This window comes from Microchirus variegatus (genome assembly GCF_963457635.1).
Source record: "Microchirus variegatus genome assembly, chromosome: 19".
Classification (NCBI taxonomy): Eukaryota; Metazoa; Chordata; class Actinopteri; order Pleuronectiformes; family Soleidae; genus Microchirus; species Microchirus variegatus.
In genome coordinates this window covers 3,391,371-3,408,266 of record NC_139820.1, presented here as the reverse complement: position 1 = coordinate 3,408,266, position 16,896 = coordinate 3,391,371, and the positions used below count along the sequence as shown (strand labels likewise).

General features: G+C 36.9%; 1 protein-coding gene across 1 annotated transcript; it reads right to left on the bottom strand.

Annotated features, from left to right (window-relative positions):
• Positions 1-2,029: 2,029 nt before the first annotated feature.
• On the bottom strand, positions 2,030-3,751 carry LOC310940616 (C-C chemokine receptor type 8-like; the record flags this gene model as incomplete). Its single annotated transcript, XM_083905605.1, has 2 exons — positions 2,030-2,539; positions 3,398-3,751. The coding sequence occupies 2 exons, from the start codon at positions 3,749-3,751 to the stop codon at positions 2,030-2,032; spliced, it is 864 nt and encodes a 287-aa protein (XP_083761731.1).
• Between the last annotated feature and the right edge of the window lie 13,145 nt (positions 3,752-16,896).

The window sequence follows — 16,896 nt, the reverse complement described above, 5'->3', positions numbered from 1 at the left end:
AGGTGGGGACTGTTTATGATGATATTTGCTTGAAATGCCACTCTATTCAACCCTAATAAGATAATAAGATATTCCCATTGGATTTTAGAGGTTGCCAGGCCCTGGAGTTGTTGTCTCAACTGACTGTTGTAAGCTGCAAATGAATTGCCCTCTTGGGATCATTAATAATGTCTCCTTTCTACTTGGACTCCCCACAGATCCGCGTCCTCCCCTTACACGGCCTGGACGCAGAGTGGCGTCCTCACCTGGCGGGAGACGAGGAGCACCACGCCTTCGACCCAGGCTTCTGCACCTCCAAGACCGCGCCCAGGTGGAGCGACTCGAGCATGACGGAAATCCGAACCAAGGTTCGGGCCAGACTCCCGTCGCCCGACGCGCCCCCAAACCTCACTTTCCTCGGGGACGACCCCGCGCACCCCGGCCTGTTCTCGCGCATTGTCCGCGGGGAGGAGCAGCACTGGCGCGTGTGGGAGGACCGCGCTCATGTAGCCTTTCTCACGCCTTTCCCCAACTCCCCCGGTTTCACAGTGCTGGTCCCACGGCGACCTTTGACCTCGGATATATTCCGACTAGAAAAGCAGGACTATGCAGCGCTGGTGCAGGCAGCGAGGACGGCGGCGCTGCTTCTCGAGGAGAGTTTGGGCGCCTCGGACGTGGCGCTCATTTTTGAGGGCTTCGAGATCGACTACGCTCACGCCAAGCTGATACCACTGTTTCTACCGTCATCACCGGGAGCTGGAAGTAACACCAGTGAACCCAGGACGCCCCAGTTTTACCCCACTTACCCAGGATATGTGACCTCAGAGGACGGCCCTGAAGCCAGCCTGGAAAGTCTCAAGGAGATGCACAGCAAAGTTACTCAGATTTAAAAGCAGGAGACACTCGTTTCCCCAGAGCTGGTGTTGTGGGTGAGTTTTTAACCAAAGTACAGGTGAGGATTTGTATAAGCATTATCTATATTAGTTGCCAACTATTGTAATAATCAATTACACGGTTATAGTGTCTTAAAGTCTTAAAATGTCTCCTTTTTTATAGACAGCAACAAGACATTTGAGATCAACAACCGGCTTCATTTTATAGCATTTCATGCTAGTGTATGGGCTAATTAACAAGTTGGTAAATTGGGGAAAATAACATGCAAATGAATTACTAATTCAAATAATTGTTTCTGCTTTTGTCATCAAAAAGTGAATGTATTTCATGTTTCTTATGAAATGGACACAAAATCTTAAAAGTCTTATATTTTAGTGTTTTTAATTGTGCCAAAAAGAAGATTATATTTTTACTGATGACCACCAAGGGTCTGATTTTAAAAGTAATAATCATCATTTATATACAAAAAATATATATATGGGCGTTGTAGGCGATGACGCATCTTCTGTTTTCACAAGTTTATCTTGACGTCAAACAGCCTTTTTCTGTCTGGAAACTGAAGCTGAGAAAATCAATCAATCAAATTTTACAACGCAGCGCACAATGGAGTTTCCGCCTTTGGTGTTGGAGTATCTAAAATTTTACCACAAGAGGCAGCAGAAGTGTAGACCCACAGCTCCCGAGTCCTGCACACTTCAGTTTCCAGTTAGAAAAGATGGTGAAAAGCATATTCTTTAAGCTACCGTACTATACGGGTAACGCTGTCATAGATTTTTATGACGTGAGCCATTTGTAAGTGCTTAAAATCAATATTTTTGTGATTTCCGTGCTGCTCGAGCACAGTTTCTGTGTCCCATGCAGCCAAACTTAAATTAGTCATTATTACACAACATGTTTCTGTATCACCCAGTGTGTTTTTATTTAGTTTATGGATCACTGACGCCGCTAACCTGTCCGCTCATTACGTTCCTGCTAATTGGTCCCACCGTGTGATTCTGGTTATGAAGCATAATTATTAAATGGCTAATTGAAGCTCAACGCTGCTCCAGGCTGTTTTTTTTTTTGTTTTTTTTAAGTCGACAATGATATGTGTGAGAGAGAGAGAGGTTTTTATTAATTCATCTCATCATCATCATCATCATCATTATCGTGGGGGCTACGTGGACGTGCTCCGACCACAGCACCTGCCCTCCACGCGCTCCATCTTGGTGATGTAGACGAGCGGCTCGATGCTGCTGCTCAGGTCCATGACGCCGAACACGACGGTGGCGACCAGGCAGTTGAACTCCATGAACGTGAAGAACGACGCGAAGGGCATGAGCGCCACCGGCGGCAGGTAGTTGGACACGATGATGGCCAGGACGATGAGCACCATCTTGAAGGCCCGCTTCTTCACCGGGTGCATCTCCTCCTTGCCCGCCACGGAGCGCCGGAGCACCCAGATGACGGAGAAGTTGCAGAAGACCATGACGGCGAAGGAGAACAGGATGACGCCGCTGAAGACCTTGATGACGGCCACGCACCCCAGGGTGCCCTTGGCCAACGAGTACGCCAGGATGAGAGCCCAGACCACGACGGATATGATGGTGCGGATCTTGTTGTCGCGGACGCCGGCGAATAACACCGGGTGCACCACGGCCATGTAGCGGTCCAGGCAAATGCATACCTGGTGGACGAGACCGGGGAAGGAATAAGAAGTTATTAGTTGAAGTAAAAACTAGTTATTGAGATTTTAGAAGTGCCCTTGCTGAACGTTGGGAGATTTACGCATGCTTTCAATGATTTTTAAGTCCTTTTAACTGATCTACAGGGTTAGATCGACATTGTTTGATTTGATTCTTGTGTCGGACGACGCATATACAACATTCAAGTCTTTGGATTGTGGGAGGACGTTCGCCTACCCAGAGAAAACCCTAACTCATGGGGGATAATTTGCACACTGAAACATCTTGGTTGAACTGGAGCGGGAACCTTTTTTTCGCTGTGAGGAACTAAAGCTCCATCGTATAAGGCATCTGGCCATGAATGACGTTGCGCATTCACAACATTCGAGTGGCCATGTCTTTGGATTGCTGGAGGACGTTGGCCAAGCCAGAAGAAAACCCTCACTCGTTGGGGATAATTTGCAAACTTGACACTGAAACGTCTTGGTTGAACTGGAGCGTGAGCCTTTCTGTTGCTGTGAGGCACTAGAGCTCCATCGTATAAGACATCTGGCCATGTATGACGTCGCGCATTCAAAACATTCGAGTGTACATGTCTTTGGACTGTGGAAGTACGTTCGCCTACCCAAAGGAAACCCTCACTCGTCGGGGATAAGTTGCAAACTTGACACTGAAACGACTTGGTTGAACTGGAGCGCAAACATTTTGGTTGCTGCGAGGTACTAGAGCTCCATCGTACAAGACATCTGGCCATTAATTAGTTGTATATTAAACTTATACTATATGAGTTGGCAATGATTCAACTGATTCAACACCGAAGAAGAGCATGCAGCCATTTGGAAACGGACACGATCACTCACCAAAAACAGCGGCGCGAAATCTTTGACTCCGTAGGAAAACCTCATGAAGTTCCAGACGCGATCGCTGAAAAACACCAGCCGGTTGATCATGTCCACGGGCCCCGTCAGGCAGAAGTAGGTGTCCAGGATGGCCAGGTTCAAGAAGAAGATGTCCGAGGTGGACGCGTCGGTCTTCCTCGCGGCGATCTGCCAGATGACCAGGATGTTGCAGGGCGTGCCCACCGCCAGGTTGAACATCTTGCCCACGAAGTAGAACGTGTAGCCGTGAGGCGCGACGACGCACTCCGGGTACTCGTACCAGAGCGGCGGGCCGCCGTGGGCGGTGGAGTTGAGGCTCAGCGTGGCGTTGGACATAGTCGGATTCGCCTTATCCTGAAACCGCACGGCAAATCTGCTTACCTTACCAGTGCGCATGTGGCACCGCATCGCGAGAGCCGGCCGCTTTATAACGGCAACCCACTGGGATGTTTGGATCAGCCCAGTCTGAGGGCTATACCACTATCCCAGTCATCCCGACGCGGTGCCTGACCTGAGCTATGATTGGACCAAGTCGAGTTGCTGAGACGTCTTCAGCGATTGGACGGTTCGGATGCATGCACAGAGGTGTGTTCACACTAACCTGGGGTTGGCATTGCACCCATGTAGACGTCGAGCTATAAACTTCTATATGAGCAAATATGAATGTGTGAACTGTAGGGGGCGCCATAGTCGCTGAATCTTGAAATTTTTTTGCAAGACTACAACTGTGCACAACTCAAAAGTTGCTGCATTAGAATATTTGTACATTTTTACTCCAGGCGCTGAGAGTTAGTTACTTTATCGTTGTTTTTGTTTTGCGACTCACGTCTACAGGTCGTTCAATGGTGAGCTTTAAGTCCCAGGTTTGATCCTGCGGGTACTTTAGTCTCCGCAGTACCTGCAGTTGAACGTTTGCCACACTGATGCAATTGTTCAGTAAACAGGTGATGTAAGGGTAAAGCACAAATGAGAAATCTAATGCAAGCTTTTACTAATGTTCCCCACACTGTGTTATGTTAAGAGAAATTCAAATGGGCAGGAAAAACGAGCAAAGTCACAGTAACACGATTTTATTCACAAGCACTCGGCTTCTCCTGCTTTGCCTGGATGTGGAGTTGTATTTGGCGAGCCGTTTAAACATTTAATAGCTAGGTTTGACTGTTCGTAGTTAACATTATAGATGTCAAATATACACTACCGTTCAAAAGTTTGGGGTCCCCTATACATTTTTTGTTGCGTTTTCCATTAAAAGTCACACTTTTACTCATCAATAGAGTTGCAAAATGAATAGAAAATATAGTCAAGACATTGACCTTTTTGCCCTTTCGTTAAAGAACCAGCAAAATTGTTTTCAGCTGTGCTGACATCGGGACAATGGTTTTCTAATCATCCAATAGCCTTCTAGCGCGATTAGCAAACACAATGTACCATTAGAACACTGGAAATTAGCCTCTATACATGGTTTTTAATGTACATGTTCCATTAAAAACCAGACGTTTGCAGCTAGAATAGACAGTTTACCACATTAACAATGTATAGAGTGTATTTATGATTCATTTAATGATTCAACCCACGCTAATTTGACCTCGATAACAAAAAAAAAGGTTCACCTCCTGGACTTCAGTCGGTAACTTTATGTAATGATCGGGGGAGGTGTCACTGTATGCAGACGACGCACTTCCTTATGCGCTTGATCTCGCAACAAATGCTTGCACATTAAATCATTCAAAATGATTCAACATTGGAGGGAGTGCCAATATGATTGACCTGTGAGTTTTGATTGTGGCCTGGACTGAACTGGTGGTTCAGTCAGGTGAAGTCATTCAAGCATCACTCATTTGTGCCTGCACTGTGCATGCTGGTGAAGAAAAACCTCCTCAAGGTAAAAAAAAATATTTTTTTGTGTATATATATATACAGTATACATGTATATATGTATGTATATATATATGTGTGTATATGTTTATATATATGTGTGCATATATATATGTATATATATATATACACATGTGTGTGCATATATGTGTGTATATATATATATGTGTATATGTATGTGTATATATGTATGTATATATATATGTGTGTATGTATGTATATATATGTTTATATATATGTGTGCATATATATGTATATATATATACATATGTGTGCATATATATGTGTATGTATGTATATATGAGTATATATATATATATATATATATATATATATATATATATAATGATAGATCTGTGAATAGCATCTGAGCTTTGGATTACTCCAATACTTTATAATAAAAACAACTCATCATTTTTATTTGACTCAAACAAGGAAAATAATACATGGTATATAATGATAGTGTTGGATTAGTCACTTAAAAAAATACTTAAAGATAAAGTGGGTTTGATGCCATGAAATTTGTGCATGAATTAACAATAACAATGGTTCACACAGCATTCACCATAGTGCATCTGAGGCCACCGAGTCAAATCACCACCGAACGTGTGTGTTAGTGCTGCGGAAGCGCAAAGGAAATTATGTAAATTTGAACATTCGTCCGCATTGTTAACGTCGTCCTGTTAAAATAACCACTCGTTTGACAGCATCGGGCTATGAAAACGCACACGTCTGTGATTATTAATCATGATTTGAATGTGTTTTCAGGGAAGGGAATTTGCATCGACACCTGGCGCAAGAAAATTAGTTTGGAAAATGGTTTTTGCAACGTTTCATGAGTTAGTGAAATCTAACAAACTTAAAGGATTCACATACCATAAAGGATGGCATGTTAACCTTTGACTTCAAAATGTCAAACACACATTCAGGCTGGTTGGTGTTTCTTTATTATTTTTGCCAACCAACTCAAAATATACAAAATAGTTATTGTAAACTCTCCTCTCTTTTGACAGATATTCAAACTCCACTTTGGGTCATGGATTCATGTAAAGTCACCACAGCCTTCAATCCAAACACCACAGATGAATGTTTTTGGCGCACAATGTGGTGCTTCTACTATGTCGTCCAAAAAAAAAATTTTTTTCTTTTTTTTTTTTGTCCGAAATTTGACAAAAACGACATACTATACTATGTCGTCCGAAATTTGATAAAAACATGTTTTGGTCCAAAATTTAACAAAAACAACATACTATACTATGTCATCCAAAATTTGATAAAAAAAAAAATGTTGTCCAAAATTTGACAAAATAGACACACTATTGTATGTCGTCCAAAATTTTACAAAAAACTACATACTATACTGTCTTACAAAATTTGTCGAAAAAAATGGTTTGGTCCAAAATTTGACAAAAATGACATACTATACTATGTCTTCCAAAATTTGGCGAAAAAAATGGTTTGGTCCAAAATTTGACAAAAACGACATACTATACTATGTCGTCCAAAATTTGACAAAAATTACATACTATACTATGTCGTCCAAAATTAAATAAAAAAAAAATGTCCAAAATTTGACAAAAAAGACACACTATTGTATGTCGTCCAAAATTTGACAAAAAAAATGACATACTATACTATGTCTTCCAAAATTTGGCGAAAAAAATGGTTTGGTCCAAAATTTTACAAAAACGACATACTATACTATGTTGTCCAAAATTGGATAAAAAAAATGTTGTCCAAAATTTGACAAAAAAGACACACTATTGTATGTCATCCAAAATTTGAAAAAAAAATGACATACTATACTATGTCTTCCAAAATTTGGCGAAAAAAATGGTTTAGTCCAAAATTTGACAAAAAAGACACACTATTGTATGTCGTCCAAAATTTGACAAAAAAAAAAGACATACTATACTATGTCTTCCAAAAATTGGCAAAAAATGGTTTGGTCCAAAATTTGACAAAAACCACATACTATACTAAGTCGTCCAAAATTTGATTAAAATTGTTTTTCGTCCGCATTGTTAATCGTCCTGCAAAAATAACCACGCATTTGACAGCGCAGGCTATGAAGACGCACACGTCTGTGATTAATAATCATGATTTGAATGTGTTTTCAGGGAGGGAATTTGCATCGACACCTGGCGCAAGAAAATTAGTTTGGAAAATTGTTTTTGCAACGTTTCATGAGTTAGTGAAGTCAACAACGTTGAAGAAACGTAAAAACAACCATGACCACACAACATATATTATTTTAAAGCATACTTGTTTTTTGTGTTTCTTTATTATTTTTGCCAACCAACTCAAAATATACAAAATAGTTATTGTAAACTCTCCTCTCTTTTGACAGATATTCAAAACTCCACTTTGGGTCATGGATTCTTGTAAAGTCACCACAGCCATCAATCCAAACTCCACCGATGAATGTTTTTGGTTCACAATGTGGTGCTTCTTACCCACGGCGTGGGTGGTGCCACCGTTAGCGGTGCCGACCAATGCTCTGGTCATACGGCTCCTGCTGAGCAAGCCTGGCGTCTGCAGCACTTCCGAGGTCTTCACGCTCCACTTGGCGGCGTTCGACGTTCTCTTCTGCTTCGCCGTGTTCGCCGAGTACGTCGGCTTTCTGTGCGGTCAAACGTACGAGGCGAGGGAGTTCGCGGCTTGGAGTCTGAATCACATTGGAAGACCGATGCTAATCTGCCTTTTGAGTTTGGACTGTTACGCGGCGGTGTGTCAGCCGGTGGTCTACCTCCGACTCAAGGATCCCAAACTGAGGCCGTCGCTGTGTCTGCTGGTGATCGCCGTCACCGTCATCTGCTGCTGTCTGATGGGCGTCTTCGTCGTGGTCAAGAGGACACTGGTGCCACTGGTCATTCTTTTTGCCCTGGCGCTGACGTTCGTCTGCAACGTCCTGGTTCTCAGGTCCCTGCGTCAAAAAGGGCCCAGCAAGAAAGAAGTTCACCCGACGAAGAGGCGCGCGTTCAAGATAGTGCTGACCTCGTTTTTGCTCATCATATTTCACTACACGCCCACATTGGTGGAGCTGGCGCTGAAGAACTGCCTGCCCCAAATGTTCTATCCCATTTCCTATCTCACCTGTGCGAGCGTCACATGCCTGTCCATGGGCAGTGTCGTTCAGCCTCTGTGTTATCTCGCCCGCGCCAAGAAGCTGCCAAAAATGGTACGTCACTGCGGCGGAACCTGAGCAGCATGACCTTCAGGAAAGGAACTAAAGTCAAAGATAGACAGGGGGTCTATCTTCAAGAAGCTCTAGAAGACCCAGCTTTGTCCAAGAGCACTTACCTTGGTCCACTGACTTCCTCTATGTAGCTTAGTCCTCTTTTGTAACTTGCTTTGGATAAAAGTGTCTGCTAAATGCTTAAATGTAATGCTGTGTATCATTTGTTCTTTCAGTGTTCAAATGTAAAAAAAAAAAAAAAAAAATGGATTTGGCAAAACCTGATATTTCCTGGATATTAAATTTTTCCACATTGTGAACCAGAAGTTGTTTATCCGTGTCTTCTTTGTGTGTTGTTTGGTAACTCCTGATTGATGAAGCAAATCTACAGAAGCATATAAGTGCCACAGATACACATGTACACTGCAACAATGGGCTCTTCATTATACGATACTATGTTGTCCAAAATACATAGAATTTAAAAAAAAAAAAAATAAAATTTGATCCATATTTTGACAAAGGACATTCTATACTATGTCATCCAAAATTTGACAAACATAACATACTATACTATGTCGTACAACATACTATACTATGTGATCCAAAATGTGACAATTTTTGAAAAAAAAATTTGGTCCAAAATCTGACAAAAACTACATACTATACTATGTCGTCCAAAATCGGACAATTTTTTTGAAAAACATTTTTTTGGTCAATAAATGGTCCTATTTTGTAGATATAGTATAATATGATGTACTACATAGTATAGTATGTCATTTTTGTCAGGTTTTGGACCAACAAAAAAATGTTTTTCAAAAAAGTTGTCAGATTTTGGACGACATAGTATAGTATGTCGTTTTTGTCAAATTTTGGACCAAATTATTATTTTTTTTTAAATGGTCACATTTTGTAGACATAGTATAGTATGACGTACTACATGGTATAGTATGACGTTTTTGTCAAGTTTTGGACCAAAAAAAAGTTTTTCAAAAAAATTGTCCGATTTTGGACGTCATAGTATAGTATGTCGTTTTTGTCAAATTTTGGACCAAATTTTTTTTCTTCAATAAATTGTCCTATTTTGTAGATATAGTATAGTATGACGTACTACATAGTATAGTATGACGTTCTTGTCAAGTTTTGGACCAACAAAATGTTTTTCAAAAAAAGTCTCAGATTTTGGACGACATAGTATATAGTATGTCGTTTTTGTCAAATTTTGGACCAAATGTTTTTCTTCAAAAAATTGTCACATTTTGTAGACATAGTATAATATGACGTACTACATAGTATAGTATGGCGTTTTTGTCAAGTTTTGGACCAAAAAATTTTTTTTCAAAAAAATTGTTAGATTTTGGACGACATAGTATAGTATGTCGTTTTTGTCAAATTTTGGACCAAATTATTTTTTTTTTTTAAATGGTCACATTTTGTAGACATAGTATAGTATGACGTACTACATGGTATAGTATGACGTTTTTGTCAAGTTTTGGACCAAAAAAAAGTTTTTCAAAAAAAGTCTCGGATTTTGGACGACATAGTATAGTATGTCGTTTTTGTCAAATTTTGGACCAAAATGTTTTTCTTCAAAAATGGTCACATTTTGTAGACTGAGTATAGTATGACGTACTACATAGTATAGTATGACGTTTTTGTCAAGTTTTGGACCAAAAAAATGTTTTTCAAAAAAATTGTCAGATTTTGGAAGACATAGTATACTATGTCGTTTTTGTCAAATTTTGGACCAAATGTTTTTCTTCAAAAAATTGTCACATTTTGTAGACATAGTATAATATGACGTACTACATAGTATAGTATGGCGTTTTTGTCAAGTTTTGGACCAAAAAAAATTGTTAGATTTTGGGCGACATAGTATAGTATGTCGTTTTTGTCAAATTTTGGACCAAATTATTATTATTTTTTAAATGGTCACATTTTGTAGACATAGTATAGTATGACGTACTACATGGTATAGTATGACGTTTTTGTCAAGTTTTGGACCAAAAAAAAGTTTTTCAAAAAAAGTCTCAGATTTTGGACGACATAGTATAGTATGTCGTTTTTGTCAAATTTTGGACCAAAATTTTTTTCTTCAAAAAATGGTCACATTTTGTAGACTGAGTATAGTATGACATACTACATAGTATAGTATGACGTTTTTGTCAAGTTTTGGACCAAAAAAATTTTTTTCAAAAAAATTGTTAGATTTTGGACGACATAGTATATAGTATGTCGTTTTTGTCAAATTTTGGACCAAATTATTATTTTTTTTTAAATGGTCACATTTTGTAGACATAGTATAGTATGACGTACTACATGGTATAGTATGACGTTTTTGTCAAGTTTTGGACCAAAAAAAAGTTTTTCAAAAAAAGTCTCAGATTTTGGACGACATAGTATAGTATGTCGTTTTTGTCAAATTTTGGACCAAAAGTTTTTTTCTTCAAAAAATGGTCACATTTTGTAGACTGAGTATAGTATGACGTACTACATAGTATAGTATGACGTTTTTGTCAAGTTTTGGACCAAAAAAATGTTTTTCAAAAAAATTGTCAGATTTTGGAAGACATTGTATAGTATGTCGTTTTTGTCAGATTTTGGACCAAATATATATATTTTTTTAAATGGTCACATTTTGTAGACATAGTATAGTATGACGTACTACATAGTATAGTATGACGTTTTTGTCAAGTTTTGGACCAAAAAAATGTTTTTCAAAAAAATTGTCAGATTTTGGAAGACATAGTATAGTATGTCGTTTTTGTCCAATTTTGGACCAAATTTATTTTTCAAAAAATTGTCACATTTTGGACTACCTAGTATAGTATGACTTACTACATAGTATAGTATGACGTTTTTGTCAAGTTTTGGACCAAAAAAAAGTTTTTCAAAAAAATTGTCCAATTTTGGATGACATAGTATAGTATGTCGTTTTTGTCAAATTTTGGACCAAATTATTATTTTTTTTTAAATGGTCACATTTTGTAGACATAGTATAGTATGACGTACTACATGGTATAGTATGACGTTTTTGTCAAGTTTTGGACCAAAAAAAAGTTTTTCAAAAAAAGTCTCAGATTTTGGACGACATAGTATAGTATGTCGTTTTTGTCAAATTTTGGACCAAAAGTTTTTTTCTTCAAAAAATGGTCACATTTTGTAGACTGAGTATAGTATGACGTACTACATAGTATAGTATGACGTTTTTGTCAAGTTTTGGACCAAAAAAATGTTTTTCAAAAAAATTGTCAGATTTTGGAAGACATAGTATAGTATGTCGTTTTTGTCAGATTTTGACCAAATATATATATTTTTTTAAATGGTCACATTTTGTAGACATAGTATAGTATGACGTACTACATAGTATAGTATGACGTTTTTGTCAAGTTTTGGACCAAAAAAATGTTTTTCAAAAAAATTGTCAGATTTTGGAAGACATAGTATATAGTATGTCGTTTTTGTCCAATTTTGGACCAAAAGTTTTTTTCTTCAAAAAATGGTCACATTTTGTAGACTGAGTATAGTATGAGGTACTACATAGTATAGTATGTCGTTTTTGTCAGATTTTGGACCAAATATATATATTTTTTTAAATGGTCACATTTTGTGGACATAGTATAGTATGACGTACTACATAGTATAGTATGACATTTTGGCAAGTTTTGGACCAAAAAAATGTTTTTCAAAAAAATTGTCAGATTTTGGACGACATAGTATAGTATGTCGTTTTTGTCAAATTTTGGACCAAATTTTTTTTTTTTTAAATGTTCACATTTTGTAGACATAGTAAAGTATGACGTACTACATGGTATAGTATGACGTTTTTGTCAAGTTTCGGACCAAAAAAAAGTTTTTCGAAAAAATCGTCCGATTTTGGACGACATAGTAGTATGTCGTTTTTGTCAAATTTTGGACCAAATGTTTTTTCTTCAATAAATTGTCCTATTTTGTATATATAGTATAGTATGACGTACTACATAGTATAGTATGACGTTTTTGTCAAGTTTTGGACCAAAAAAATGTTTTTCAAAAAAAGTCTCAGATTTTGGACGACATAGTATAATATGACATACTACATGGTATAGTATGGCGTTTTTGTCAAGTTTTGGACCAAATTATTATTTTTTTTTAAATGGTCACATTTTGTAGACATAGTATAGTATGACGTACTACATGGTATAGTATGATGTTTTTGTCAAGTTTTGGACCAAAAAAAAGTTTTTCAAAAAAAGTCTCAGATTTTGGACGACATAGTATAGTATGTCGTTTTTGTCAAATTTTGGACCAAATTTTTTTCTTCAAAAAATGGTCACATTTTGTAGACTGAGTATAGTATGACGTACTACATAGTATAGTATGACGTTTTTGTCAAGTTTTGGACCAAAAAAATGTTTTTCAAAAAAATTGTCAGATTTTGGAAGACAAACGTATGTCGTTTTTGTCAGATTTTGGACCAAATATATATTTTTTTTTAAATGGTCACATTTTGTAGTCATAGTATAGTATGACGTACTACATATATAGTATGACGTTTTTGTCAAGTTTTGGACCAAAAAAATGTTTTTCAAAAAAATTGTCAGATTTTGGACGACATAGTATAGTATGTCGTTTTTGTCAAATTTTGGACCCAATTTTTTTTTCATAAAATGGTCACATTTTGGACGACATAGTATAGTATGACGTACTACATGGTATAGTATGACGTTTTTGTCAAGTTTTGGACCAAAAAAAAGTTTTTCAAAAAAAGTCTCAGATTTTGGACGACATAGTATAGTATGTTGTTTTTGTCAGATTTTGGACCACATTTTTTTTTTAAAAATCGTCACATTTTGGACGACATTGTATAGTATGACATACTACATAGTATAGTGACGTTTTTGTGAAGTTTTGGACCAAAAAAATTTTTGAACATTTTAAAAACCTTCCAAAAACGTCACAAAAATGTCACTGTTATTGTTTAGGAAAACGTTAAAAAATAAATATATGATTTAAATGCTGATGTCATCATATTTATTAACATTAAAACATTTATTTTATAAGTTTATATAAGTTTGTGAAGAAGAAATCGACAGAAAGACAAAGAATAAATGAGATGTGTTGACTTTAATCCCAGTTTTTCACACATGAAATAAAAAACGGTCCATACAGCGTTTCAATAATTATCCAAATCCTTTATTGAATCTTTTCATTTGTTAGGAAATGGAAATTATCTCCACACGCACACAAATGTCAGAGTGTGGACAAAACAAGATGTGAGGATGCTTTTGAAGTTCGGGACACAGAGACACACATTTTGTTGACTGAACTAATAATCGCTGAGCAGATTCATTGATGATGAAAACAATTATTAGCTGCAGCTTCACAACAGAGAACTTTACATTTTCTGCCAAACTGGATCCTACGACGGAGTTTTAGAGCTCAAACTGAAAAGAAACAGAGATTTATTCTTGCCAGAATAAAGACGTTGTGTTACTAAAAAAGTCATAATATCATGAGAATAAAGTCGTAACATTATGAGAATAAAGTCGTAAAATTCCGAGAAAAAAATTGTCACGTTACGATAGCAAAGTCGTTAAATTACGAGAATAAAGTAATGAGAACGAAGTCGGAATATTACGAAAAAAAGTCGTAACATTACAAGAATAAAGTCGGAACACTACAAGAATAAAGTCGGAACATTACGAGAAAAAAGTTGTAGTAACATTACGCCAATAAAGTCGTAACATTACTAGAATAAAGTCGGAGCATTACGATAAAGTCGGAACATTACGAGAATAAAGCCGTAGTAACATTACAAGAATAAAGTCGCAGTAACATTACGAGAAAAAAGTTGTAGTAACATTATGAGAAAAAAAGCTGTCGTAACATTACGAGAATAAAGTCGTAACATTACGAGAAAAAAGTCGTAGTAACATTACGAGAATGACGTCGTAGTAACATTACGAGAATAAAGTCGTAGTAACATTACGAGAAAAAAGTTGTAACATTATGTGAAAAAAGCAGTCGTAACATTACAAGAATAAAGTCGGAACATTACGAGAAAAAAGTTGTAATAACATTACGAGAATAAAGTCGTAACATTACGATAAAAAAGGCGTAGTAACATTACGAGAATAAAGTCGTAACATTACGATAATAATGTCAGAACATTACAAGAATAAAGTCGTAGTAGCATTACGAGAATAAAGTCGTAGTAACATTACAAGAATAAAGTCGTAACATTACGAGAATAAAGTCATAGTAAATTACGAGAATAAAGTCCTAACATCACGAGAATAAAGTCGTAAAATTACGAGAAAAAAGTTGTGATAACATTATGAGAATAACATCGTAACATCACGAGAATAAAGTCGTAAAATTACGAGAAAAAATTTGTCGCAACATTACGAGAATAAAGTCGTAACATTACGAGAAAAAATTTGTTGCAACATTTCGAGAATAAAGTCGTAGTAACATTACGTGACTAAAGTGGGAAAATTAAGAGAAAAAAGTTGTAACATTACAAGAAAAAAGTCGTAGTAAAATTACGAGAATAAAGTCATAACATTACGAGAAAAAGTCGTAGTTACATTACGAGAAAGAATTTGTCGTAACATTACGAGAATAAAGTCATTGAAACATTACGAGAATAAAGTCGTCACATTACGAGAATAAACTCATAATATTACAAAGTCGTAGCATTACATAGATTTTCTCTCTGTTGTTTGGCCTAATTCTCCGTCGTACGAACCAGATCCAACGTAGAAACTTAAGTATATAAAAACACATCGTCCTTCATTGTACAAAAAAACTCGTACAGTTTCTCGCATCAATTCACCAAACTCTGACTTTCATGTCATTTTTGCGATAAGCTTATTTATACCACACACACACAGAGAGAGTGAAGGGTAAATAACCATTCATGGTGCTGTGGTGATCCAACAAAACCCCACTGACACGTCGTTTACCGACCGCTGCGTCACGCAGTTATCAAAAGAAAATGTGCTTCCGTTCACCCGCTGACAGCTGTGAGCAGAAATAAACATACAAGGGTTTGTAGAAAATCAAAAGTCAGGTCACAACAAAAAAAAAAAAGGCATCATCCTATAAAACTGCTGTCGTACCAGAGAGAGTAAAAGTTTCAGTTTGTACTTCAAACAATGAAAAGTATAAGTAACGAGACTTTTTAAAAGTAACTCTTACTTGTGCAATATTGAACCCCGTCGTGTTACAAAACCTTACTTTTGCGCACGACGGTTGTACCAAAATACTTCAAAGTCGTGTATTTTTGTATTTTTCTTTTTTTTTGAAACGCCGTAAAAATGACCTCCTCGCGAAGACGTCGTAAGAACGCGGATCGGGCGACGCGGCGCTTTACGTGAATTGTTACAATCGCACGCGTCCGCGCGCTTGACTCGTCACTTGTGCGTTATGTTCCCGATAACTTCGGCGAATGCTACGGCGCGTTTACGAACTCGACAAGGTCACGTCCTACACGAGATTATGTAGTTACGGAAAACTAACGAAAGTTAAACGGAAAACAATAGCTAACTGAGAATAAACTCGTAATATTAGCAACTCGTAAATATTGCGATTTTATTCTTGTAACATTAGTAGAATAAAGTCGTAATATTAGGAACTCGGATATATTGCGATTTTATTCACGTAACATTATGAGCATAAAGTCGTAATATTAGGAACTCGTTAATATTACGACTTTATTCACGTAACATTATGAGAATAAATTCGTAATATAAGAAAATCGGATATATTGCGATTTTATTCTGGTAACGTTAGGAGAATAACTTCGTAATATTAGGAACTCGGGAATATTGCGATTTTATTCTGGTAACGTTATGAGAATAAAGTCGTAATATTAGGAACTCGTAAATATTGCGATTTTATTCACGTAACATTATGAGAATAAACTCGTAATATTAGGAACTCGGATATATTGCGATTTTATTCTGGTAACGTTAAGAGAATAAACTCGTAATATTTGGAACTCATATATATTGCGATTCTATTCATGTAACATTATGAGAATAAAGTCGTAATATTAGGAACTCGTAAATATTACGATTTTATTCACGTAACATTATGAGAATAAAGTCGGAATATTAGTAACTCGTAAATATTACGATTTTATTCACGTAACTTTATGAGCATAAAGTCGTAATATTAGGAACTCGTAAATATTACGATTTTATTCACGTAACATTATGAGCATAAAGTCGTAATATTAGGAACTCGGATATATTGCGACTTTATTCTGGTAACGGAATGAGAACAAATTCGTAATATTAGGAACTCGTCAAAACAAAACAAACGGCCTCACTGAGGGGGAGGTATTTTTTAGTATTTTTGAAAATACAAAAGTACAGCGTTTTATTTTGATACACGATGTGGCCGCTTTTATTTTGAAGTCTATGTTTTTCATATACATGTG